The sequence below is a fragment of the Oncorhynchus mykiss genome, chromosome 6 (assembly GCF_013265735.2).
Source record: "Oncorhynchus mykiss isolate Arlee chromosome 6, USDA_OmykA_1.1, whole genome shotgun sequence".
Lineage (NCBI taxonomy): Eukaryota > Metazoa > Chordata > Actinopteri > Salmoniformes > Salmonidae > Oncorhynchus > Oncorhynchus mykiss.
In genome coordinates this window covers 23,472,847-23,500,539 of record NC_048570.1, presented here as the reverse complement: position 1 = coordinate 23,500,539, position 27,693 = coordinate 23,472,847, and the positions used below count along the sequence as shown (strand labels likewise).

At 42.1% G+C, this 27,693-nt stretch overlaps 2 protein-coding genes and 1 long non-coding RNA gene across 9 annotated transcripts in view; all 3 read left to right on the top strand.

Moving 5' to 3' along the window:
* Positions 1-3,199: 3,199 nt before the first annotated feature.
* LOC110525016 (beta-crystallin B2) lies at positions 3,200-5,836 on the top strand. Its single transcript, XM_021604977.2, has 6 exons — positions 3,200-3,219; positions 3,666-3,747; positions 4,560-4,678; positions 4,944-5,076; positions 5,186-5,328; positions 5,491-5,836. Exons 2-6 carry the CDS (start codon positions 3,685-3,687, stop codon positions 5,666-5,668), a joined length of 636 nt encoding a protein of 211 aa, XP_021460652.1. The 5' UTR covers positions 3,200-3,219; positions 3,666-3,684; the 3' UTR covers positions 5,669-5,836.
* Positions 5,837-7,727: 1,891 nt separating this feature from the next.
* Positions 7,728-10,006, top strand: LOC110525539. Of its 4 annotated transcripts, none has more exons than XR_005052041.1 (2): positions 7,728-7,778; positions 8,328-10,006. It is a non-coding gene; the product is annotated as an uncharacterized LOC110525539 (long non-coding RNA). The 4 variants fall into 4 exon arrangements; XR_005052040.1 differs by having other exon boundaries at positions 7,730-7,778; positions 8,350-10,006; XR_002473768.2 differs by lacking the exon at positions 7,728-7,778 and adding an exon at positions 7,787-8,053 and having other exon boundaries at positions 8,350-10,006.
* Positions 10,007-10,473: 467 nt separating this feature from the next.
* LOC110525537 (paxillin) overlaps positions 10,474-27,693 on the top strand; it is a 30,527-nt gene continuing 13,307 nt past the window's right edge. For all 4 annotated transcript variants that reach the window (XM_021605730.2, XM_021605729.2, XM_021605728.2 and 1 more), the window contains exon 1: positions 10,474-10,620. In XM_021605730.2, the coding sequence (XP_021461405.1) occupies positions 10,608-10,620 (13 nt within the window). In that variant the 5' untranslated portion in view covers positions 10,474-10,607. The remainder of the gene's footprint in view (positions 10,621-27,693) is intronic.

Here is a 27,693-nt window from a genome sequence, read left to right as displayed (position 1 = left end):
ACTGTTGTTCTGGGATTGATTTGCACCTTCCTATCAGAAGCTTCTAAAGCCATGACATCATTTTCTGAAATTTTCCAAGCTGTTTAAAGGCACAGTGAACTTAGTGTATGTAAAGTTCTGACCCACTGAAATTGTAATACTGTGAATTATACGTGAAATAATATGTCTGTAAACTTGTTGGAAAAATGACTTGTGTCATGCACAAAGTAGATGTCCTAACCGACTTGCCAAAACTATAGTTTGTTAACAAGAAATGTGTGGAGTGGTTGAAAAACAAGTTTTAATGACTCCAACCTAAGTGTATGTAAACTTCCGACTTCAACTGTACATACAAACTACACCCCAATGAGTGTGGGTGACAGTTGTCATGCAAAAGTTGGCATTTAAAAAAATGCAACTTGATATGAGAATGTGCTCACCTCCCAGCTAACTTTAGACCATGAGTACACACATCTGCTAGTGTATTGTAAGCTGGAAAGTACACTGAACAAAAATATAAACGCAACATGTAAAGTGTTGGTCCCATGTTTCGTGAGCTGAAATAAAAAATCACAGATATATCTTATTATAAGCTTATTTCTCAAACTTTTTTTGCAGAAATGTGTTTATATCCCTGTTAGTGATCATTTCTTCTTTACCAAGATAATGCATCCACCTGACAGGTGTGGCATATCACGAAGATGATTAAACAGCATGATCGTTACATGGGGGGGAACTCATTCTGTAATAAAGCCTTTTTGTGGGGAAGAACTCATTCCGATTGGCTGGGCCTGGCTCCCCAGTGGATGGGCCTTGCTGCCAAGTGGGTGGGCCTATGCCCTCCCAGGCCCATCCATGGCTGCACCCCTGCCCAGTTAGGTGAAATCCATAGATTAGGGCCTAATGAATTTTTTTCAATTGACTGATTTCCTTATATGAACTGTAACTCAGTAAAATCTTTGAATTTGTTGCATGTTGTGTATATATTTTTGTCCAGTATAGATATTTTGTGCCAATTGGGGTATTATGAAAAGCTATATACCAAAGCAGGACATGCAAACCCAACAATCTAAAGATAAACGAAATACTGAACAACAATTTGCTTTTCCACGCACGCAGAGTTGGATGACATGTATGGCCTATGCCAAGTTTATAAATCTCAATATTTTTGTACATGTGCAAACTTTTCAGAAATGGTGCATGCAGAAATTTTGTATGAGATTATAACTCCACCTGAAAAACGCCCATCATTCACCTTTTATGGTGACAATGACACCCTTATTTTCTGTTTTCTTTTAAAGTATTGGAATTAGGCCAATTCAGTAGGCCTATCTAAAGGACAAAGCAATGGCGTACTTGACCAAGTGTTTTCAGAGATGTTGGCAGAATTTTTCATGGAAGATCCTTTGTCCATAAAATGAAGTGGGCAGAGAACAAACCCCTCATCATATTATTTAAGATATAAAAACAGAAATCAATATGCACCATAAAATGTTTTGACAAATTGGCAATATGTAATACCCCTTGTCTGTTTAGGTACTTTTCTTTGTATCTTTTTGGTTTTGTATTTGCTTTTTTGTTCATAATAATACATTTTAAAAAGTATCAATCATTTTGGCAGAATGTTTTCTTTTGCACTGACATTTGTTGTAGCATATCTGAAGTTTCTGAAAGACAAAAACAATTGCAAATTGTTGTGGACCTGTAAGCAGATCGTTTGAATTCAATAATGTTTTGCATTTACCTAAATATAGGCTACTACACTGCCTGAGAATTATGAAACAATGTCTACTCAGGAAAAAAATAAGAAAACTAGGCTACAGTAGGCCAATTTACAGTGATAGCCTACACACTTCATTGCACTTCATCCATCTGTTAACCTGTTCAATTCTACTGTATGTTATAAACAGTGTTCCTTTTTGGAAATAGATGCCAATTTTTTATTTATTTTAGAGTGTAAAGATAAAACAAATACATTTTTTCGCTCTTCTCACTAATGACAAATTATTACATCTTGTTATTATATTTAGCTACCTTTTGTTTTGTAATGAATAAGAGTGTCATCATATTTTCCTGCATAAGGTTAGTCTACTTTTGCCTTCTTGCCATGCAAATGTTATTCTAGGTTGAAGATTGAAATGGGGCAATGATTTAAGTAGGTGGTCAATGTCATAGGATCTCCATCTTGGATTCAGCCCATACAGGCTAAGGGTTGTGTATATAGCTTTGAGTGCCAATGTACTTTTCCAATTTAATAAACTACATTTCAACCACATATCTCATTGTGCTCTATTAATTTCCCCATTCCAATACAACCACAAAAATCTTAACCCTAAGCCACCTTTATCCAGTGCAATGCAATGCATTTGATTCTATTCACAGCACATGTTCTTCTATCTGTGCACTAGGCCTATCTCTAATTCCTCCAACCACGGGCCTACCCCTGCTCCATCTAACTACTGTGCCACGTTCATCACCTCTAACTCCAACCAACTATAATTACTCCATCCAACTATATTTACTTCTACCAATTTACAGAATGATCTACTCCAGTTAATGCATCCAATGAGTGAAACGCTAAGCTCTCTTGTTGACAGCTCACATTGGTGTGCAACTCTGCTCTTCTTCTGCCAGCAGCAGGAAGTTAGCTTGGCATGTCAACATCTTTGTCAGCTTAGTAGAGATGACCTCTGGATGTGTAAGCTTCCATATGTGGCAATGATAGGAAAACTGTTATATTATACCTTGCATGCACTTATTGCTCTCCAATAGAAAGCATTGCCAATAACGACCCAATTGAATACTATGTTTACCATTATTCCTATGTAAGAGTAAACCGAAATATACTAGATTTTGTGAGTTAAATCAGTCCCTTTCTATCAATTTGGCACTCTCCCTCCTCTCTATCATCCTATCTCTCTCCCACTCTGGTGGTCCAGGCATACAGGCAGCTCTCATTGTAAGTGTGGGACTCTTGGCACAGGTTGTGCTGAATCATGTGGATATCGAACAATGACCGGCTGGATGAAATTGACAAGTAATGAAATAACTTTGAGGGGGAGTGAGAAGGGGGGCCAGGCAGAGCAGTGACCCCACAGTCCGGTCTGCTCAGCCTATTGCATGCTGATCTGGATGGTGGCTTGGACACAGAGGAGTGTTGGCAGAGTTTCCACCCCTGAGCGCGCCGTATATATTGAGCCCAGCATGCCATCCCAAACACACTGGCACAGACAGGTACTGGTAAGAGATTCACAACCGTCGCTCTCCACATTATTTTATTTTATTACTATTTTTATCCAACTTTGTCTACTTCTTTAAAATCAAACATCACTTTGAAGTTAATTCATTTAACATGTTTGGGTAATATACTTCTTTGTCATTCACCATACATTAAACTATTTAACTTACAACAAATAGATTAATATGAGAACTGCTGTCAATTTCACATTTTGCTCAAATATTTTTTAAGGAGGGAAAGGGGTGGGGACTTTTGTTTACATACATGAGAGAATCAGTTTTGTGCAGAATTTAACAGCAGATTTTCTGGCACTATTGTTTCATTACTTTTTCCAATATCCTATCAAACTGTAAACTACCCATTGGAATATAAACATTTTTCAATGAGTCTACTGGACCCTAAAAATATATGTTATGCGCTCCATAATTTCTCCTTTATCTCTGTACAGCTTCATCATCCTGTTCACTATGGCCACAGACCACCAGAACCCTGCATCCAAGCAGCAGCAGCCAGGCACCAGTGCTTTCAAGGTGAGGGGGAGAGGGGGAGAGGGGGAGGGGGGGGGAGGGGCAGAGGAAGGGCAGGGCAGAGGAAGGGCAGGGCAGAGGAGGGCAGGGTAGAGGAGGGCAGGGCAGATGAGGGCAGGGCAGATGAGGGCAGGGTAGAGGAGGGCAGGGCAGATGAGGGCAGGGCAGGGCAGAGGAATGGCAGGGCAGAGCAGAGGAAGGCAGGGCAGAGGAAGGGCAGGGCAGAGGAGGGCAGGGCAGAGGAGGGCAGGACAGAGGAAGGGCAGGGCAGGACAGAGGAAGGGCAGGGCAGGACAGAGGAAGGGCAGGGCAGGACAGAGGAGGGCAGGGCAGGGTAGAGGAATGGCAGGGCAGAGCAGAGGAATGGCAGGGCAGAGCAGAGGAAGGCATGGCAGAGGAAGGGCAGGGCAGAGGAGGGCAGGGCAGAGGAGGGCAGGACAGAGGAAGGGCAGGGCAGAGGAGGGCAAGACAGAGGAGGGCAGGACAGCGGAAGGGCAGGGTAGAGGAGGGAAGGACAGAGGAAGGGCAGGGCAGAGGAGGGCAGGACTGAGGAAGGGCAGGGCAGGACAGAGGAGGGATGGCAGGGCAGAGCAGAGGAAGGGCAGGGCAGAGGAGGGCAGGGCAAGGTAGAGGAGGGAAAGCAAGAGGAATAGATAATGGTGGAGAACGGTGGATCAAAGACAATGAGACACTGTGGGTTTGTTCGAGGCAAAAGTTACACAGTATTCTACATAATTTCCCTGTACAACTTAAGATCAGGCCGAGCATAGCAAGGAGACCTAAACATCCATGTTGTCTCTCCTTGTCTTCCACAGTTGATCATCTATGAACAGGAGAACTTCCAGGGGCGTTGCCATGAGCTGACTGGTCCCTGTAACGACCTCCAGGAAGCAGGCGTGGAGAAAGTGGGCTCCATACTGGTGCTGTGTGGACCGTGAGTGTGGCTCAGAGATAGTAGGATAGAGAGAGGGACAGAGAAGTAGTACGCGTGAGACAGAGGGTGAGAGTTAAACAAAAGAGAAAGATAGAGACCAAAACAATAGCAGTTAGATAGTGGTGTGTGTAACACAAATATAGTCACTGCATTGTGCACAAGGCACAGTATGTTCATACACTTTCCATCTGGTTTTTGTCATCCTTCACTTCCCCCCTCAACCACCTTGTGCCCTCCTTACCTTGACTTGTCTGTGCTTCCTCAGATGGGTGGGTTACGAGCAGGCTAACTGTAAAGGGGAACAGTATGTGTTTGAGAAGGGGGAGTATCCTCGCTGGGATTCCTGGACCAACAGCAGACGTAGCGACAACATCTTTGCATTCCGCCCCATTAAAGTGGTAACGCAGCACACCTTCTCTACTACAACACAAATGAGCCATTTTGTTCAGCCTTTTTGAAGATTCTCTGTGACTGTTTCTTATGGTGTGTTTTCTATTCTCCTCACAGGACAGCCAGGAGCACAAGATTGTCCTTTATGAAAACCCCAGTTTCGCGGGGAAGAAGATCGAGATCATAGATGATGATGTCCCCAGCTTCCACTCACATGGATACCAAGAGAAGGTCACCTCTGTCAGAGTTCAGAGTGGCACGTGAGTCTGTCCGCCAACAGAATAAATTCTGTTACAGCAATATCTGCCCCAACATTACCATATCATATTGCCTTATCTCCATGGCTTTCTTCTCTAAATACTTTTGTCATTTGTTTCTCTCCCATTCCCTGACTCTCACACCTTTACTGGTTGTGTACCAAGTTGGGTGGGGTACCAGTATCCTGGCTACAGAGGCTATCAGTACCTGTTTGAGAAGGGGGAATACAAGGACTGTGCTGAGTTTGGTGCCCAGTTCCCTCAGATCCAGTCCGTCAGGCGCATCCGAGACATGCAGTGGCACCAGAGGGGAGCTTTTCACCCTGTCGCTGGCGCCAACTAAGCTTATATGACTCTTTCCTGCACCAAGCCCTGACCCCTACAATCCTGCTCCTTCCCATACCCCTCTCTCCATCACCTACTCAAAATTGCATTTTGATGCCTATTGCCATTGTTTCAGTAGCACAATCCTTTAAAGTAAAATAATAAATCCTTGTTGCTTATCTTTCAAGTGGTCATGTGACTCAACTGTGTTTTCACCAATACACATTTCCTCCTGTATTGTTTATCTGAACAGACAGTTACCCTTTCAATTACTGAGCGACAACAGCATCTAACGTGTTTCAGACCTAAATATGTAGATGGAAGAGTGATTGGATGATGAGTAATTTTAATTGTATTAAATACACTACCGGTCAAACATTTTGGAACACCTATTCATTCAAGGGTTTTTCTTTATTTTTTACTATTTTCTACAATGTAGAATAATAGTGAATACATAAACTATGAAATAACATATGGAATCATGTAGTAACCAAAAAAGTGTTAAATATATCAAAATATATTTTATTTTTGAGACTCTTTAAGTAACCACCCTTTGCCTTGATGATAGCTTTGCACACTGTTTCTTGCTTTGCTATTAGGAAAAGGGCATCATTGAAAGGAGTGATTTCTGGGGTAGTATGGAGATGGAGCAATTGAAGTTGAAAATTCTTGGTGTTTGTGATGACCACCGTTTGGTGCGACGCAATCCTGGTGGTGAGTGTGGTGAAACAGACGAGTCACTGTCAGTTCTTTTGAGTTTTGAGTCAGAGTTTTTACCCGACAAAGTCATGTTACGATATAGCTTGTTAGAGCTTTTGTGCCGAATCCACTGGGCTGTTTCAGGTGCAATGTTTATGGTCATGTCGCAGCAGTTTGTAGAACGGAGATTTCAAGATGTGGGAAGTCTGCAGGGCGGCATGGGATAGATTGTGTAGATTCGGTGGATAAAGTTGTGTGTCAACTGTAGGGGTGCCCATGTTGCTGGGGATCGGAAGTGTCCAGTGCGAGAAAGGCAGGCTGAGGTGGTTAGAGTCAGAGTAGTGCAGAGGCAGTGAAGAAAGTAGAGGAGGATGGGTTAAGGGTGCGGGATCCAGTAGTAAATCTGTGTCAACATGGAGGGATATGCCAGCAAGTGATATATGCTCCAGTAAGGTTGTCTTCTTGGCATTCATAGCAACGGTTATCAACAGTACAGCAGAAATGGAACGTAAATCCCAGAAAATACATGTTGGTAGCTGCAGAGAAGTATTTGGGGATACGAAATTTTACTTCAGAAGCGTTACAGAGTGTATTGAGTGGTGTTGTCCCGTCCTCCCTGGCCGTTGGCATGGTGCAGGAATAGTGAGGTTTTAATGAGTGTTGGGTGTAGTGCACAGGAGGTTGGTGGCACCTTAATTGGTGAGGATGGGCTCGTGGTAATGGCTGGAGCGGAATCAGTGGAATGGTATCAAATACATCAAACAGCCATTATTATTAGCCGTCCTCCCCTCAACAGCCTCCAGAAGTGTAGGGTTCGTTTTCATTTTGTATCACAAAGTATACAGGATTTATATTATATGACTATATAGATTACTGCACCTGTGCATAGCCCACCTATAATTTAGCTCAAACAACTACCTCTTTCCCTACTGTATTTTTTACATTTTATTTATTTATTTTGCTCCTTTGCACCCCATTATTTGTATTTCTACTTTGCACATTCTTCCACTGCAAATCTACCATTCCAGTGATTTACTTGCTATATTGTATTTACTTTGCCACCATGGCTTTTTTTTTGTTGCCTTTACCTCCCTTATCTCACCTCATTTGCTCACATCGTATATAGACTTGTTTATACTGTATTATTGACTGTATGTTTGTTTTACTCCATGTGTAACTCTGTGTCGTTGTATGTGTCGAACTGCTTTGCTTTATCTTGGCCAGGTCGCAATTGTAAATGAGAACTTGTTCTCAACTTGCCTACCTGGTTAAATAAAGGTGAAATAAAAATATATAAAAATATTATAGTCCAGTTGGGGGCGGTAACGCAACATATTGGATGCCAGCCGCCGTTAAACTCCGAAGAAGAAGAAGAAGAAGAAGAAGAAGAAGAAGAATAAGGTGACGATTACGAAGATCACATTGCATTGGTAAGATATTAAGCCGCTTTCAAAAAAAACTGGGAACGAGGTCAACTCATGACTTAAGTGACCGTTCAAATAGTTTTTTCCCAGTTTTTTTTTTAGTTCCCAGTTGTTTTGAACCCACAGAAGTCAGAAGTCGAAGATTTACGAGTTCCCAGTTTCCATTAGTTTTTAACGCGACATTTAAAAAAACAAGTTTAGACATGGCATAAAAACACGAGCTCAAGGATCGAGCACCGCTAGAGGCGAGACTTTCAATTTGAGTTTTCAGCAGCGGTTAAGTAAGTGCAAGCTAGCATCTTTAGCTAACTAGCTGTCAAGCCGCTCATCAATGTATATATTTTCTAGCTAGCTAGATAACCTAAACTGACATTGTTGTTAGCTAGATGTTATTTGCATAGGTTGTCCAGTATTCTTCAGAACCTTCAGTCTATATGCAGAACCCTTAGCTGGCTAGTAGTAGTCTGTTTGACATCCTATACTTAACTCTTATAACACAGGTGAATATTTCAACCTTGTAAGAGGATAATCATTTATGCTATTGCCTTCATATAGCAAACTCTCCTGTCCTCCACAGTCAAGATGCCAGTCATTTGTAGCAGCTGTGCTGAGAAGAGTGCAGTGCTGAAACGTCCAAAGACGGCCCATTCCTTGTGCAAAGAGTGCCTCTTCTGGGCCTTTGAGGAGGAGGTGTATCAGACAATAATATCAGCGCAGCTCTTCAAAGATGGAGAGACTGGGCATTGGTGCCTCTGGCGGGAAGGATTCCACTGTGCTGGCCACCTCAGTAAACAATGCTCTTCTGCTCTTTTCTGTCCATAAAAAACAAATGGATTGGTGGAAGAGGCACACCTCATGAAGGTCTTAAATGAGCGCTATAACTATGGCCTGAAACTAATGCTGCTCTCAGTGGACGAGGGTATGACAGGTAACCGTGATGACTCCTTGGGGACTGAAGAGAACCAGCAGTAGTATGAACTACCTCTGAAGATTGTGTCCTATGAGGAGCTGTATGGCTGGACCATGGATGCCATAGTGAAGCAGATTGGACTGCAGAACAATTGCTCTTTCTGTAGAGTGTTCCCGAAGACAGGCGCTGGACAGGGGAGCCAGGATGCTGAAGGTTGATAAGATATGTGTAGGTAAAATATAAGGCAAATGTATTTGTTATTGATCAGGCTTATTTTATCTATCTTATTTCAGATGTGTAGCCTAGTTTAAACGGTCCTTAAACAGTCCTGTGGCTACATCTACAGCCAGGTGCTGTGTAAGTCCTGTGTTCTGCTGGAGGGCCTGTACCGTGACCTGCCTAGACTAGGAATCGGCAAGCACCACCCCCTCCACAGGAAGATCCTCTCACGCTCAGCAGCCACTGACCCAGGCACAGGAGAGGAAACTCAAGGCTGTGGACTTCTGAGAGGCGTATAGGCAGAACGTCTCAGGATCACCTCCACTGTTTCTGTGAAGTTACACCTTGAAATGAGTAACCGAAGATGCCTCAAAACCAGATGTGGAGTTGTTTTTAAGTTTTAGCTTGGAATTGAAGATGAGACCTCTAACAAAAGAGTAGCCAGCATTTCCCCTTTTCAGCCACTGAACAATGGGGAAGTGATAATGATTAAAAAGGTCCTCCTTGCAGTTGCTGGAATCTAAATTCAATTCACATGTGGCTGTATGGTCAGTTAATTATGTAACCTCTGACAGCTGATGATTGAAATACAAGTATTTTGTGTGGTATCTGTATAATAAAGCTATTCTACATTTGCATGGCCTCTTCTGATTTTAGTATGAACAATTCCTCAAGAGAATTCTTACAGGTTGGGATTACTGATAGGTGAGAATTGTCCATTAATTGAATGATTAGAATATTCCGCCCTGAAACATATAATTGTAAGGAATTGATTAGCATGTATAAAATCATAATCAAGAAATGTGTGGTCCTAGTCAGAATTAGGGTAAAACAATATGTCTTTATGGTATTATAAACACAGACTGTCTGAGCATTGGTGCCGACCTGACTAGAGACTTGGGAGAGAACTGGTAGGACAAGGACAAGGTCTCTGTCTCTTTGCCTATCTGTCGGCTGGGTAGTGAGACAGACAGTGTGTGCGTAGCAGGACATGTGTGTGAGTATGGCTGTGTGAATGTGTGGGCTTGAGAAGTCAGTATAAAATGAATTGTTTTGTATTCTTGACTTTAGAACGTTCCTGTGAATAAACATTTTTGACTATTTAGCTGGGCCTCCATCTGTTTCATTCGACCAGGATCTTACAAATTCTGGTTTGCAGACTGAGAGTAATATAATTCAATTGGGTGATGTACCTGGAGAACATAATTCTCTTATCAATTACATTTTTCACAAATTGGAAAAATGCCCAAGCTGAACATTTTTTTTTTAGGTTTGAAAATAATTTTCGTTATTGAGGTGGAATTGACCTACGCTGGCTTGTAACTAATAAAACATATAGGTAGATGTAGCTGCTGTAAATTGTGTAAAAATGTTTCTTCATCAATCGCGGTTACACTGTTTTCATATAACAATGTTTATTTTAGGCAGCCTGTCCACTGAGGTTTAAGTACGAGCCTGTCTGATATACAGTAGTATTGTACTTTGTATAAATTTAGTTCACTCGCTAGAGGCCGCCCTTTATCAAAGTTATTTAAACAACCCGGGGTCTCTTCATGTCGGCGTATATAGATGCGCGTGCTCGTCGCTGTGCGGTCATGTATTGTACTTCCCAACCAACTTCAGCACAGTGAGTAAACTAATTGAGATTTTGAGAGGGATCACGGACATCGAAAAATATTTTAACTGGTGAAGCCAATTCTGGAAGTATGGACGATTTAGGTAAGTTCAAACCATGTCCTTTTCTAATCTCAGCCTTTTTCTATTTAGTATAGCGGCAAGTATGGGTGGAGAGAAAACAATGTATTTCGAGGCGCCGGAGATTTCAAGGTCTTGGGATAATCGACGGCCTGGGATTTTTTTGTAAATATCTGAAGCCAACAGGGAGAGTTGGTTTAAAGTAAACTACGTACAAAAGCTTCGAATTAAACATTGTTTATCTTTTCATGTCGGATTTCCCGCATTCGAACTGAATAATAACAAGTAATCTCGTCAGCTTTAAAAAATAAATTTTAAAAAACTAAGAATTTATGCTAACATTTTAGCAAAAGTTCGTCTGATGGTGTCAACATTGTTTGTATAAAAACGAGATTCCACCCATATTGATTGACTTTACCATCGTAGGCGTAAGAGTTATGGGCGTATTTTTGTATTATTATTATTATTATTATTTTTTTTTTTACTACAACTCGGTCTCAATGCAGTTGGTACAGATGCTTGAAGTTGGCCAAAGTAACACGGAGCAAGTTTGTAACGTTATAGCCTTTTATGTTCAGTGTTATCCAAACGTTCCAAATGGCGACACAATCTCAATATAAGAAAAACATGTGAAATGTCATAAATAGTGTATGTCTGCCGCTTGAATTTTAATCAAGCCCATTGTCACTTATTGTATGGCAAATATGGTTGTGCCTTCTCCACAGGCACCCTGCTCAAATTAGATGTACTAACTTTTAATGGCAACATTCATGGCATATGAGTGAAACTAAATATTTACTTATTATATAGTGGTTGGATCCCTACCTGTATTTGGTTGTCTCTGACTGACTTTATTTCTAGTGGTAGTTCTGTGCTGATAGCAGGCCGAGTGTCTTCTGTTTTATATATGGGTCTCATGTCCAAGGCTGAAACTGTCCTAGGCTGGGTCTCATGTCCAAGGCTACCCAGCTAACCATTCCAGGGAGATCATTTTTGTAATGTTCCTCTGTGTCCAGTTTTCCGTTAATTAAATGAATTGTATTTATGTTAGCAAAAACCTTCTGAGCACCCTTTTCAACATATTTTGGTGTTAGGTGAAAATTCCCTTAATGTCAAACAGAACTTCTCTAGAATGTGGTTACAATGTTCTCATTGATGTAGTTTCCTGAGTGTTAGGGGAATATTACACCAAACATACATGGCCATGTTCTCAGAATACAAGATAATAATGTACTAGACACGTTTGATAGGAATGTTGCAAGAACATTCCTGTGTATCAGTCGCCAGATGTTCCCGTTCACCTGGAATGCATTTCAATTAACAGGTGTGCCTTGTTAAATGTTAATTTGTGGAATTTCTTTCGCTCTTAATGTGTTTGAGCCAATCAGTTGTGTTGTTACAAGGTAGGGGTGGTATACAGAAGATAGCCCTATTTGGTAAAATACCAGATCAATATTATGGCAATAACAGCTCAAATAAGGAAAGAGAAATGACAGTCCATCATTACTTTAAGACATGAAGGTCAGTCAAGAACTTTGAATGTTTCTTCAAGTGCAGTAGCAAGAAGAACAATATAAATTAACATGTACACTGTAATCATGTATGTCAAATATGTAAGTCGAAAACACTTTTCACTTTTCACTTCACATTGTGCATGTGTCCCCCAAACTTTACCAACAAAAATAGAGCTGTGAATGGATCAGTGGTTCACCAATCAGATCCTTGATGGGCTTGGCCAAGCTCTCATCAAGGCAAAGGGTGGCTTTTTTGAAGAAACTCAAATCTGAAATATATTTTGATTTGTTTAAGACTTTTTTTGGTTACTACATTATTCTATATATGTTATTTCATAGTTTTGATGTTTTTGCTATTCTACAATGTAGAAAATAGTCCAAATAAAGAAAAACCCTTGAATGAGTAGGTGTGTCAACTTTTGACTGGTACTGTATATATATTTTTAATTGTTTTAATTTCTTTTTCATATTTTCAATAATTTTTAATAATCTCCTGATTTCATCGCTTTGGGTTGTGTTGGAAAGGAAAGGGTTCAAACTGGATAGGTTTTTCTCTTCAATCTGGATTTTCTTTTGGTGGTGTCTGGGTAGAAAAGTCTAGCTAGCTCAGCCAGCCATTGGCTAGGCCTTCAGAAGATGGACAGAAGGCCTGTGCCGTTCAGCTATTAGTGCAGAATTTTGGAGTGACAGTGGAAAGAACCAATCACATTTTGACTTGCAATGGGCGGCCATAAAAAAAATTACATGAAAAAAAGTGAGGTGTCTAGGCCAGAGTTTCTAAACCCAGAGGTACAACATAGCCAGACTTCCGGAAACGTTTGCGAAACAGACCAAGCAGACTACGCCAGGGGTTTGAGAAGTGAAATTCTTCCTTAGTTTTCTCTAGATCTAAAGGCACAACCTAGATTTGAGACAATATCGGGTTTGCAGTTGACATACGACACCTCCTGCTGGTCATGTTGGAAGACTATTGCATTAATTATTCGGACAACAGCCGAGTTGCATCCCCAAACTGCATGATAACAGTGCCTAAAACTAATATATTCATCACCCTGGTGATTTTATGTTGATTGTTTAGCTGCTCTAACAAGGCAGGAAAGGTAACGGAGGAAAAAACATGTTTACAGATTCCCTGCAATCATGAAACACCATTGATGGCATCAATGAGATGACTCAAGAACTGTCAGAAAATAAAAAAAACTTTTTGCCCATCAAGACCTGAACCCAGACAGCTGTCTGCTATGATAATTTCATCACTGGTAAATCAAGTCCGATTTCGTGTTTAGTTTAGCTGTTATGCTAACAAGGTGTTGACAAGGGGAGGGGAAGGGCGGAGTGCCTTGTAAGAATTTGCCGACGAGTAGGTTAAACGACCACTACCCTCCGTATTATTGGCCAACGTGCAGGTGTTAGACAATATTTGCTAGCTAGATAGCTTGTAGTCGAGCTATTGGCATGTGTCGAGTGAGTCAAGTTTTGTGGAAGCATTTTTTTTTTTGCCATTAAAAAGGCACATTTTATAACATAACTACATGCTTCTATTATTAGCATTTACAGACTAACATAAGACTAGTATTCCTAATGTTTAGAGTAGATTGGATAGTGATAATTTAGACTATTAATATGTGCATAGTGGCACAGGCTTATAGGCTATATCAGACGTTTCTTTACTTGGCATGGGAAAAATATGGCATTTGAAGCAGCTGTACTACACTTTGACTGGAGACATTAGCCAAATCTTTTATAATACGATGGTAGCCTAGGCCTACTCTACTGACAACAATCAATAAAAAAAATACCTTGTCTTGAATGCAACCATGTAATCTAGAATATGATGTTAATTTGAAAAAAGTTGGATCCTTTCTAGCCATGACCATGAAAAGGAAAGACTCAAATTGTACAATATGATGTCCATATAGCCTGGAGGACATTATCCCAAAAATGTGTGGTTACTATATTCATTTGATAATAACCAACTGCTATTTTGTTTGTTTTTTCACATTGTTTGTAACTCGTTTTGTACATGTCTCTTATGACTGAAAAGAGCTGCTGGACATTAGAACAACTATTACTCACCTTGAACTGGACAAAGATTCTTTAATGAGTCTGATGCAAAGGATATACTGCTTTGTCAAAACAGGGCCCAAATCCCCATCATCAATGTGAAGAGGAAAAAGGGGGGGAAGGGCGGAGTGCCTTGTAAGAATTTGCCGACGAGTAGGTTAAACGACCACTACCCTCCGTATTATTGGCCAACGTGCAATCATTGGAAAACAAACTGGACGATCTACAATTTAAGACTATCCTACCAACTGGACATTAAAAATGGTAATATCTTATGTTTCACCTAGACATGGCTGAATGACGACACCGATAATATAGAGCTGGCTGCTCCATGAATCGGCAGGACAGAGCAGCTACGTCTGATAATACGAGGGGCGGGTGTGTGTGTCTATTTGTCAATAACTGCTAGTGCGCAATGTCTAATATTAAAGTCTTGAGGTATTGCTCGCCTGAGGTAGAATACCTCATGATATGCTGTAGACTACACCATCTACTAAGATGGTTCTCATTTATATTATTCGTAGCTGTCTAAACACCACCACAAATCGACGATGGCACTAAGACTGCACTCAACGAGCTGTATAAAGCCATATACAAACCAGAAAATGCTTATTTCTAGTTCCTTGGTGTCCAAATCACCAACGAACTATGATGGTCCAAACACACCAAGACAGATGTGAAGAGGGCATGACAACACCTTTTCCCCCTCAGGAGACTAAAAAGATTTGGCATGGGTCCTCAGATCCTCAAATTTCTACAGCTGCACCATCGAGAGCTGGTTGCATCGCGGCCGGGTTTGCCAATTGCTCGACATCAGACCGTAAGGCACTACAGAGGGTAGTGCATACGGACCAGTGCATACGGACCAGTACATCACTGGGGCCAAGCTTCCTGACATCCAAGACTTATATAATAGGAGGTGTCAGAGGAAGGCCCAAAAATGTATCTCTGCTACTGCACGGCAAGCAGTACTGGAGCGCCAAGTCTAGGACCAAAAAGGCTCCTTAACAGCTTCTACCCCCAAGACTGCTGAACAATTGATCAAATTACATTTTTTTGCTTTTTTTGTGTCTTTAGTAAATATTTTCTGAAATGTATTTATTGAACTGCATTGTCTACACCTGTTGTATTCGGGCATGTAACAATTTGATTTGATGATTTGTTGAACTTTATTCATAAGAGGAGATCAAATGTATGGACATTACAGCATAGGACAAAGGTCTCAATGGGAGAGGACGCTGTGTGACTTTATGTGACTTAAATGTGACTTAAACACCTAAATGAGTTAAACACAACAAAACAATTAAGGTTGGTATAGGTAACCAAAATAAGTGTTATTCTAACATCAGGTATGCTTTTAATTTGTTTATGTACTACAGTAGGTTCACCAGCTGATCTCTGTCAAGACACCCATGTCAACTGGATTCCCACTGTGAAGATGATCTGGAAAAGGACAAAGGAGAAACTGCAGCAACAGTCCTTTTCCATCTTGTCCTTTTCCAGTAATACAAGATGCAGTGCATTCGGAGAGTATTCCGACCACTTGACTTTTTACACATTTTGTTATGTTAAACTTTATTCGAAAATGTATTAAATTGTCGTCCCCCCATCAATCTACACACATACCCCATAATGACAAAGCAAAAAATGACATTTTACTCAGTTGAAGCAGCAATTACAGCCTCAGTTCTTTGATTTAAACTTTATTTAACTAGGCAAGTCAGTTAAGAACAAATTCTTATTTTCTATGACTGCCTAGGAACAGTGGGTTAACTGCCTGTTCAGGGGCAGAATGACAGATTTGTACCTTGTCAGCTCGGGATTTGATCTTACAACCTTTAGGTTATTAGTCCAACGCTCTAACCACTAGGCTACCTGCTGCCCCAATTTTCTTGGGTATGACACTTCAAGCTTGACACACCTGTATTTGTGGAGTTTTTCCCCATTCTTCTCTGAAGATCCTCTCAAGCTCTGTCATGTTGGATGGGGAGTGCCGCTGCACAGCTATTTTCAGGTCTCTCCAGAGATATTCGATCGGGTTCAAGTCCGGGCTCTGGCTGGGCCACTCAAGGACATTCGGAGACTTGTCCCAAAGCCACTCCTGCGTTGTCTTGGCTGTTTACTTAGGGTCATTGTCCTGTTGGAAGGTGAACCTTCACCCTAGTCTGATGTCCTGAGCACTCTGGAGCAGGTTTTCATCAAGGATCTCTCTGTACTTTGCTCCGTTCATCTTTCCCTGGATGCTAACTTGTCTTCCAGTCCCTGCCGCTGAAAAACTTCCCCACAGTATAATGCTGCCACCACCATGCTTCACCATAGGGATAGTGCCAGGTTTCCTCCAGATGTGACGCTTGGCATTCAGGCCAAAGAGTTCAATCTTGGTTTCATCAGACCAGAGAGTCTTGTTTCTCATGGTCTGCCAAAAGGCCCCTAAAGGAGTCTCAAACTTGTAGCTGGCTGTCATGTGCCTTTTACTGAGGAGTGGCTTCCATCTGGCCACTACCATAAAGGCCTGATTTGATGGAGTCCTGCACAGATTGTCCTTTGTGAAAGTTCTTGTTCTGGGAGGTTCTCCCATCGCCACAGAGGAACTCTGTCAGAGTGACCATCGGTTTCTTGATCACCTCCCTGACCAAGGCCCTTCTCCCCTGATTGCTCAGTTTGGTTGTGTGGCCAGCTCTAGGAAGAGTCTTGGTGGTTCCAAACTTCTTCCATGTAAGATTGAATAAGGCCACTGTGTTCTTGGGGACCTTCAATGTGGCAGATGTTTTTTTTGGTACCCTTACCCAGATCTGTGCCTCGACACAATCCTGTCTCAGAGCGCTACAGACAATTCCTTCGAACTCATGGCTTGGTTTTTGCTCTGACATGCACTGTCAACTGTGGGACCTAATATAAACCGGTGTGTGCCTTTCCAAAACATGTCCAATCAATTGAATTTACCACAAATGGACTCCAAGTATCAGTGGTTAACAGGATGTACCTGAGCTCAATTTCGAGTCTCATAGCAAAGGTTTTGAATACTTATGTACATGTATTTAAGTTTTAAAAACCTGTTTTTGTTTTGTCATTATGGGGTATTGTGTGCAGATTGAGGATTAAAAAAAAAATGTAATCGATTTTAGAATAAGGCTGTAACGTAACAATGTGGAGAAGGTCTGAATACTTAGTGAATGCACTGTATGCTGTGGACCATCTGTATGATTCTGTTGTGCCATTTGAGTAAAGAGCACCTTCACCTTATCGTCGTGTCAAAAGAGCTTATGACTGAACAAAAATGCACTGTTCATTTGAGAATACAACACCGAAACAGACAAATTAGAGACAGATTCCCTTCCCCTCTTTATTGCAGGATTTGGGATATGTGATTTGTATCAACATTGACAAATCCAATCTAACTTTATTTGTCACATGCCCCGAATACAACAGGTGTAGACCGTGAAATGCCTACTTACAAGCCCTTAACCAACAATGCAGTTCAAGAAATAGTTACCAAATACACAACAGCAAAAAATAAGTAACACATTAAAATAACAATAACGAGGCTATATACAGGAAGCAGTCTAGCGGCAGGGTAGCCTAGTGGTTAGAGCATTGGACTAGTAACTGAAAGGTTGCAAGTTCAAATCCCCAAGCTGACAAGGTACAAATCTGTCATTCTGACCCTGAACAAGGCAGTTAACCCACTGTTCCTAGGCTGTCATTGAAAATAAGACTTAACTGGGACACCAAAAAGTGCTATGTAAATAAATGTCAAATAAAATGTGTGGGAGAACTGACTTGTACATGTAGGTAGGGGTGTATTATACTAGTTCGTCTTGAATAATAGTTAACAATTTAACAAGTTTCAACACTTCACTTCAAAGAAGTTACTCCATAGTGCGTGATCACACAGTTGTATGATCAGATTGGGTTGGTGTATCGCTGCACAATGCCGTGCTTCACGGTAGGGATGGTGTTTTTCCCCCAAACATAACAATGGTCATTATCGCCAAACAGATCCAAATCAAATTTTATTTGTCACATGGTTAGCAGATGTTAATGCGAGTGTAGCGAAATGCTTGTGCTTCTAGTTCCGACAATGCAGTAATAACCAACAAGTAATCTAGCTAACAATACCAAAACTACTACCTTATAGACACAAGTGTAAGGGGATAAAGAATATGAACATAAAGATATGAATGAGTGATGGTACAGAACGGCATAGGCAAGATACAGTAGATGGTATTGAGTGCAGTATATACATATGAGATGAGTATGTAAACAAAGTGGCATAGTTAAAGTGGCTAGTGATACCTCACTACCCTCTGGAGAGCCTTACGGTTGTGGGCGGAGCAGTTGCCGTACCAGGCGGTGATACAGCCCGACAGGATGCTCTCGATTGTGCATCTGTAGATGTTTGTGAGTGCTTTTGGTGACAAGCTGAATTTCTTCAGCCTCCTGAGGTTGAAGAGGCGCTGCTGCGCCTTCTTCACGATGCTGTCTGTGTGGGTGGACCAATTCAGTTTGTCTGTGATGTGTACGCCGAGGAACTTAACTTACTACCCTCTCCACTACTGTTCCATCGATGTGGATAGGGGGGTGTTCCCTCTGCTGTTTCCTGAAGTTCCTGAAGTTGTTTTATCAGACCAGAGGACATTTCTCCAAAAAGTACGATCTTTGTCCCCATGTGTAGTTGTAAACTGTAGTCTGGCTTTTTTATGGAGGTTTTGGAGCAGTGGCTTCTTCCTTGCTGATGTCGACATAGGACTCGTTTTACTGTGGATATAGATACTTTTGTACCTGTTTCCTCCAGGTCCTTTGCTGCTGTTCTGGGATTGATTTGCACTTTTCGCACCAAAGTACGTTCATCTCTAGGAGACAGAAAGCGTCTCCTTCCTGAGCGGTATGATGGCTGCATGGTTCCATGGTGTTTATACTTGCATACTATTGTTTATACAGATGAACATGGTACCTTCAGGCGTTTTGAAATTGCTCCCAAGGATGAACCAGACTTGTGGAGGTCTACACATTTTTTTCTGAGGTCTTGGCTGATTTCTTTTGCTTTTCCCATGATGTCAAGCAAAGAGGCACTGAGTTTGAAGGTAGGCCTTGAAATACATCCACAGGTACACCTCCAGTTGACTCAAATTATGTCAATTATCCTATCAGAAGCTTCTAAAGCCATGACGTCATTTTCTGGCATTTTCCAAGCTGTTTGAAGGCACGGTCAACTTAGTGTATGTAAACTTCTGACCCACTGGAATTGTGATACAGTGAAACAATCTGTCTGTAAACAATTGTTGGAAAAATTACTTGTCATGCACAAAGTAGATGTCCTAAACAACTTGCCAAAACTATAATTTGTTAACAAGAAATTTGTGGAGTGGTTGAAAAACGAGTTTTAAATGACTCCAACCTAAGTGTATGTAAACTTCCAACTTCAACTGTTTTTTGCTAACCTTGTTACACATACAATCCATGGTATACGAGGATGTACCCTTATTCTATTGGGACCTCTTCAGAAAATAATTGTTGTGTCCGTGTGCTGGCCTTGTGTGCTGCAGCCCGAAGCACGGCTGCTTTTCATCAAAAAGCATTGCGTCCCCTGCACTAGAGTCTGCAATGGTTCGACTACACAATATAATGTCGGGTGCATTAAGTGATGCTCTGTTTCTGTTCTTTTTCTACATTTGATCTGATGTATTGTCATTTTTTTCCACAACTAAAGCCTAGGTCAGATAATCACGGTTTGCCACTGCAGTTAATCTGTTAATCTGACTATTCTCTCATTGATTTGATTTCCTTATTTCATTAATTTTAGGGCTTTTTGTATAGTTGTCTAATGTTTGTGGGCCATATAACCCTGTTTTTAATATTACTCCTTTTTACACCTATCTAGTTGTTTCACAAGTGCCTACAGAGAAAGAGTTAGGGTTTGCTTCTGGACAGGTCCTAACTATACTGGCCTTTTAAGCAAGCACATGTCCCAAGGATATCCCAGTGGTTATGGCGTTCATCATAAGTGCTGGTGGCCTGGGTTTGAGATCCGCAAGGGGAGTCACACTACCTTCACATTCTTATCAAATATGTTCATGTCATTATTTGACAACACCCCTATCTTACACTTTATATACAAATGTGTGTTGACACCCCTTAAAATTAGTGGATTTGGCTATTTCAGCGACACCCGTTGCTGACAGGTGTATACAATCGAGCACACTGCCATGCAATCTCCATAGACCAACATTGGCAGTAGAATGGCCTTAATGACTCAGTGACTTCTTCAACGTGGCACGGTCATAGGTGGCCGGCCACCTTTCCAACAAGTCAGTTTGTCAAATTTCTGCCCTGCTAGAGTTGCCCTGGTCAATTGTAAGTGCTGTATTGTGAAGTGGAAGTGTCTAGGAGTAACAATGGCTCAGCTGCGAAGTGGTAGGGCACACAAGCTTGGTGGAAGAGGAATAATGGCCTGGGGCTGTTTTCATGGTTTGTGCTAGGCCCTTTAGCGCCAGTGAAGGGAAATCCTTAACACATTGACCTTCTAGACGATTCTGTGCTTCCAACATTGTGGCAACAGTTTGGGGAAGGCCCTTTCCTGTTTCAGCATGACAATGCCCCGGTGCACAAAGTGAGGTCCATACAGAAATTATTTGACTAGATTGGCGTAGAAGAACTTGACTGGCCTGCACAGAGCCCTGACCTCAACCCCATCAAACTCCTTTGGGATGAATTAGAACGCCGACTGCGAGCCAGGCCTAATCGCCCAACATTGGTGCCCGACCTCACTAACGCTCTTGTGGCTGAATGGAAGCAAGTCCCCAGAACAATGTTCCAACGTCTAGTGGAAAGCCTTCCCAGAAGAGTGGAGGCTGTTAAAGCAGCAAAGGGGGACCACTCCATATTAATGCCCATGATTTTGTAATGAGATGTTTGACAAGCAGGTGTCTACGTACACTACATGACCAAAAGTATCTAATTAAAATCAGTTTCTCATTGAAAGCTGGGAATCTGTAGGATTACACCTTGAGCACAAATTGACCACCTTTCCACTACCTCATAAATTATCAGTATTTATTCATTCTATTTCGCTGCGCAACTTTCCATCTTCTTGACATTTAATGTGGAAAAATGTCAAAATAGTTTATCTTACTGATTCAGGAGTAAGATTAAAACGGGGTCAAATGCCCCAACAACATTAGACCCCTAAACCGAAAGCTCTTAAATTGATGAAATCATTTAAATCAAATCAATGATGAGAGAAGAGTCATATCAGCTGATACCTGACACAGGTACACATGGTGGTGTAGCAGGAAGATTACCGTATCGTAAACCAAGAGGTTGTGAGTTCAACTCCCGAGTGAGGATATGCTGAATAATACTTCATGTATAAATGAACATGCACAATTAAATCATGTGCGGCAAATATGGAAGCTGAGAACACTATGTTAAAAGGTGTGTGTGTGTGTGTGTGTGTCCCTAATCTTGCCAACAGACAGAGCTCTGTGAGTGGATCAGTGGTTCACCAATCAGGGCCTTGATTGGCTGGGCAACAGTAACAAGATGAGTAATGACACATTTGGCGCAAATGTTCTTGCCACGTTTCCACTTAAACTATTAAGATTCTAGACAAGTTATTTTCTGATAACATGGCAACTATGTTGGGTGGGACGTTGATGGAATATTCTCCTAACCATCAGAACTGGAGACATTAATATTATTTCAACGCTCTCATGAAACCTGTCTAGAACAGTTAACATCTTAAGTTCTGAGAACAAGGTAATGACGTTCTATTTAACATTTAAGGTGATGGTCTCTTGGAAACATTCCTAGGACATCACAGGAACATTCCTATGATAACGTTAGTTAATGACCTATTGAGACCTAAGGGAACGTTCTCTAAAGTTCTGGGAATGTTTGTTAGCTGGGTAGTCATGTTTAGAGTACATACTCAGACATTAGAGTATCCTACAGACCTGCAGCAATATGGGTCTTCAAACGACTAGAGGACTTTCTCAGATACAGATTTGCACTAGAGATATTTACACAAACGCCTGGAACCCGGCATACCTCTAATAGCAGAGCCTACTGTACGCGAACCTGAACCGTTCATACTTGTACACATAGATCATATTCCATGGTTACATGTTTCAGTGCATTTTAGGGACCAAACATCTGGCTGATCATGCTGGCTGATGGGCACTGTTGTTCTGTATGAATGACCCAAAATAGCATGTCAGTGAGATGTTTTTTTACTTGTTTAAGTGGAGGGACGAGGAGACATCTTTTGTGCTTAGCCTGATCTGAGAATACCTCCATGGCTCATTAGATGGTAAAGCTGCTCTGAGCCAGTGAAAGGACTGATTGTTAACTGAGAGGGAGCCTGCTGTCTCACTTAAGTCGGGGGAAGCCAGGCCTGAGGGAGGGGGAGAGGCTGCTGTGGAATGTCTTAACATCAAGGCCAAATACTTACTGGGTTACGGCTCACCAACTCCCACCACTGTTCCACACTGGCCCTGTAAAGAAAGGGCTCTTCACAAACCGGTACCCTCAGTAAGTCCTACTGTGTCCTAGTAAAACCCTATTCCCTGGTCTCTGCAGGGATTCCTCTGATGACGTAGAGCTGCGTAACCCAATCATCCTCTCCTCTTTCTACTTGGCCCAGTGTACCAGAGATGTCCCCATTTCCTACCCTCCCAAAAAGCAGGGGGGATTCTGTTGTACCGTGTGAGCAACCCTAGGTTAGACAAGGCATGTGAACGTTCCAGAGACTCAGACATGTCTCCGATCAGGTGGTAGCCAGGTCCAGAACAAGGCCCAGAACCATTACTGATGTGGCCGCAGTGCAGCTGAGCTTTCTCCCAGATGTGCGTCTTTACCCACATGTGACAGTCAGTGTCAGATGGCCTGTCTTACTGGCGTGTTAGTGTGGCGTGTCCCCACTCTCCTCTGTGTGAATTCCTCAGGAGCCTGTATGATTGACTCTCCATGCTTGGGAAACACACAGACGGGCTGTCCCTGTGGGCTGAAAGCAGCCTTCGTTTATGTCATGACCAGTCATTAAGATAAGAGTGGTGTGTAGGTGGGCAGCTGGTTGAGAGGACAGCATTATAGGAGAGGCAACGTTGCAGTCTGAACAGTAATCACTTTTTATTTTTTACATGCTTCGTGAACAACCGGTGTGGACTAACAGTGAAATGCTTACTTACGGGCCCTTAACAATGCAGAATGAAAGAAAGAAAGTGTCATGTTCTGACCTTGTTTCTTTTGTTATGTCTTTGTTTTAGTATGGTCAGGGCGTGAGTTGGGTGGGTTGTCTATGTTAGTTTTTCTATGATTTGCTATTTCTGTGTTTGGCCTGGTATGGTTCTCAATCAGAGGCGGCTGTCAATCGTTGTCCCTGATTGAGAACCATATTTAGGGAGCCTGTTTTCTATTGTGTTTCATGGGTGATTGTTTTCTGTTGTGTCTGCACCAGCCAGAACGGTTTTCGGTCGTGTCTCATTCGTATTTTTGTTATTTCCGTATTCATTTTAATAAATATGGACACATACCACGCTGCACCTTGGTCCTCACCTTTTTCCACCAGCAACGGCCGTTACAGAAAGATAAATAATAGAAAAGTAAAATGCTTAATAATAGATGCACAATGAGTAACAATAACCTGGCTATATACAAGGGATACCAGTACTGAGTCGCTGTGCGGGGGAATGAGGTGATTGAGGTAAATATGTACATATAACTAGGATTAAAGTGACAGAGGATTAAAAAGTAGCATCAGCATATGTGATGAGTCATAGTTAGTCCAAAAAGGGTCCCGGCAGATAACCAAATGGCTACATGGACTAACGATTTAGCTTTTGGGTAGAAGCTGTTCAGGGTCCTGTATCCTCTTTTGAGGAGATGTGGACTGTATTCGTTGATTACCTTGTAGAAACATTGCCATATTCCCTTGTTCAAGAGAGGACTGGGTGCACATTAAATGGTGTGGTCCTTAGGTTTGGGCGATACCTCGGTATACGGTTTAAAATGTCTATTAGGCTTGGGCGATACCTCGGTATACGGTTTAAAATGTCTATTAGGCTTGGGCGATACCTCGGTATACGGTTTAAAATGTCTATTAGGCTTGGGCGATACCTCGGTATACGGTTTAAAATGTCTATTAGGCTTGGGCGATACCTCGGTATACGGTTTAAAATGTCTATTAGGCTTGGGCGATACCTCGGTATACGGTTTAAAATGTCTATTAGGCTTGGGCGATACCTCGGTATACGGTTTAAAATGTCTATTAGGCTTGGGCGATACCTCGGTATACGGTTTAAAATGTCTATTAGGCTTGGGCGATACCTCGGTATACGGTTTAAAATGTCTATTAGGCTTGGGCGATACCTCGGTATACGGTTTAAAATGTCTATTAGGCTTGGGCGATACCTCGGTATACGGTTTAAAATGTCTATTTCGAAATACTGTTTAAAATATATATATATATATAGATATTTTTTGGGAGGGGGCTACAGGGCTATGCCACTGCTTTTAAGTATAACCATAAGAAATCTAAGATGTGTCAAATTATATCTAGCTCAGGGCTCCAGCTATGCATTTGGTTTCCTAGCTAAGTGGCTAGTTATCAAGCTTCTTGGTTACAACCGAGACATTCAATCCTCTCCTGGATCAACATCCCTGGTGCCTAAATTGTTTTGTGCATCCCCCAAAAAACATATTTATAGCGCCCCTTGTGTGCACATTTGGTAATACCATATACCCCGGTATGGTACAGAAATGGAATGGAAATCTGGATACCGCCCAACACTAGTGGTCCTAAATGTTTACGATATTTTCCAACCACACTCTGTAACTTAGACAACATAGCTGTCCTTACAACTTTGGCAGTTGGTGAGTTTCTGTATTTCAGTAAGTCAGCAGTGGGCCAGTGTTACCAGACTAGTCATCACCCCCAGGGACCTGTAGGGTTTCTCCCTGTATGCCTACCACTACTGTATGTTTGTGTGGGCCTGCCTTCTGAACTAATGTGAGGGTCCTGTCTGTAAATCAGTCCAGTCCAGCTCTTTCTGTGCTCCTTCCACACCCATCCTGTTCTGAGTCTGGGGGAGGGGGATCTGCATGACTGACCTCATTGCTTAGGCAATGAACCCTGCCTCACATCCTGAGGAAACATAAGCGAAAACAATGAGCAGAATCTGCGTTCAGGGCCAGGAAATGAATGCTCTGCCACTGCTGTTATGGACAATTTTGACCAATAAAAGTTAGTCAAGCCCTCTTCCCCCCCCCCCCCCAGTGTAAGTGTAATGGAGCAGGACTCTGAGTTCCTGCTGGATTCTTCCCACATTACTCAGGCTGGGACTCCCCAGGGCATGTTGTTCAAAGAGCTCAGTGTGGAGGATTCCACAGGGCCACAGAGCATGGAAGATGGCTGGCTGTTTTTGGAGGTTGGTTGGTTTGATTCAGTGTTGCACAAGCTGAACTTGGGGAAGAGAAACAAGGCTGTCTATTCTTGAGGTTTTCACACCCCCTCCAACACACACAAGCTCATGGTAGCCGCTGGCTCTCTCACTAATCTATTGGTGCGAGTTTGTTCTCGATGTCTAAGCATGACTGTGTGTCAAAATGGTCTTTTAGACTTTCCCCTGTCATCTGATTTACTGGCCTGTGGGGAAGTGCTTTTATTTTGGTCCAGCGCTCTCTTCATGGGAGTGTCATCTTTCAGATATGGGGTTGCTTGGGCGGGTATTTTTGGTGGGGATTATTTTGAAGCCGTTGACCCCATCTTGCTTCAAGATCTTTCTGTCTTTCTCTGAGACACCACACCACTCCCTCTCTCTCACTGTGTCTGTACTCCCTTCAGTATGTCTTTACACTCCCTGTTCACCCTTCTCTCTCTGTGCTGTATACTCCCTCTCCCCCTTCCCTATCTGCTATTCTCCTCTGTGGTATTTCTCCCCCTTGCCTATCTGCTATTCTCCTCTGTGGTATTTTTCCCCCTTCCCTATCTGCTATTCTCCTCTGTGGTATTTCTCTCCACCCCTCTCTGGCCCCTGTCTCTCCTGATTGATATAAATATAATGTTGGGAAGGCCGGATAGTGTTACTTTCTACGTGGGGCTGTGGCCAGTTCTGCCCCCAGCTATAAACAGGTGAGTCGTGGACCCTGGTGGCCCATCACTGTATCCAATGTGTTAAAGATGTGGGAAAGATTAGCTTGCCTGTTAACCTGGGAAGCATGGCACTCTGGGCCTGCCATGGGTAATAAAAATTGACATCTCTCTTCTCCTGCAATTGAAAGTATGTGGTACTTTTCTGATCTGGCCCTGTTATCTAAATTATAGAGTAGTACATCGATTGTTTTTAAACTAAGCATCCAGGTTTTTCTTTTTTTTTTCCCTCATCTGGAACCTAGTCTTAGTGCAGCTGATTGACTGGTGGTTTCTGTCTTGCCAATTATAGCCTGTATTACAAAACATTGTATTCTGTGTTTTTATCTTAATATTTGTTCATTTCATGTAGATGACATATTACTGAGTCCCTGGGTAAACCAAATCATCCCTCTCTTCCATTCTTGGCCTCCACCTCATGCCTCTCCTCTGTCACCTCTCTCGGAGCCGGACAGTGGAATGTGTGGAATTCACCATGTACCTTCCCGCCTATCAGATAGACTGCAGGGCTTTGGTACAGTTAGGAGGAGGGGGGCTATGGACAGAGGCAAGAATCTACACGTACCCACCACCCAAAGAATGCACACAACATAAGGCTGTTGGCCTATGTTTGAATATTGACTGTATGTTAAGATGCTTTCAATGAAAAGGCAGGACAGGAATGTATTGCAAATCTATTTAGGTCATAGAAGCTGCAATAAACAAAGTCCGATGAACTGATCTCTCTGGCATTTAGCCCTGCTTAGAATCCCCAAATGGCAGAATACATGTTTCCCATAGAAATGAACAGTTGTATAAATACAATTTTTTTTCAAAAGTAGTCAGGATTTCCTCTGAAAAATGATTGGAGTTTACCCATCTCATAACCTTTACCCCCACCCCTTACAGTACTTCTTTGCATTCTTAATGCCACTAACTCCCCCCAGACCAACTCAGGCCACAGACCATTTTACAGTTCATCGGTGTCAGACTCATTGCTGCCTCCCACAGGAGGGACAATCAACACAAATTTATTCCAGTGGCATTTCCACTTTCACACTCCAGTAAAGCCGAATGTCAGTGTAGCCCTGGCCTAAAGCACTACAGGCAAGTGTATTGCGGCTGACCTCTAGCTATGATTTTAAATATCCTCTACTCATTGTTCTTTAGTTTGTTAACAAACAATTCCTTTACAATGAAGGTGGGTAGTGGGCACCAGCTTTCGCTGTATGTCATCGAGCTAGCTATACCCTTGACAATACGTTGCTTGAAACACTTAATCAGATGTGGACTAAGATCTCTGACTGATCAGTACCACAGGGGTTGGCCAGTGTCACAGATGTAGTAGCAACGGGGGGGTAGTCTAGTGGTACTAGGCAGAGAATAGAGATC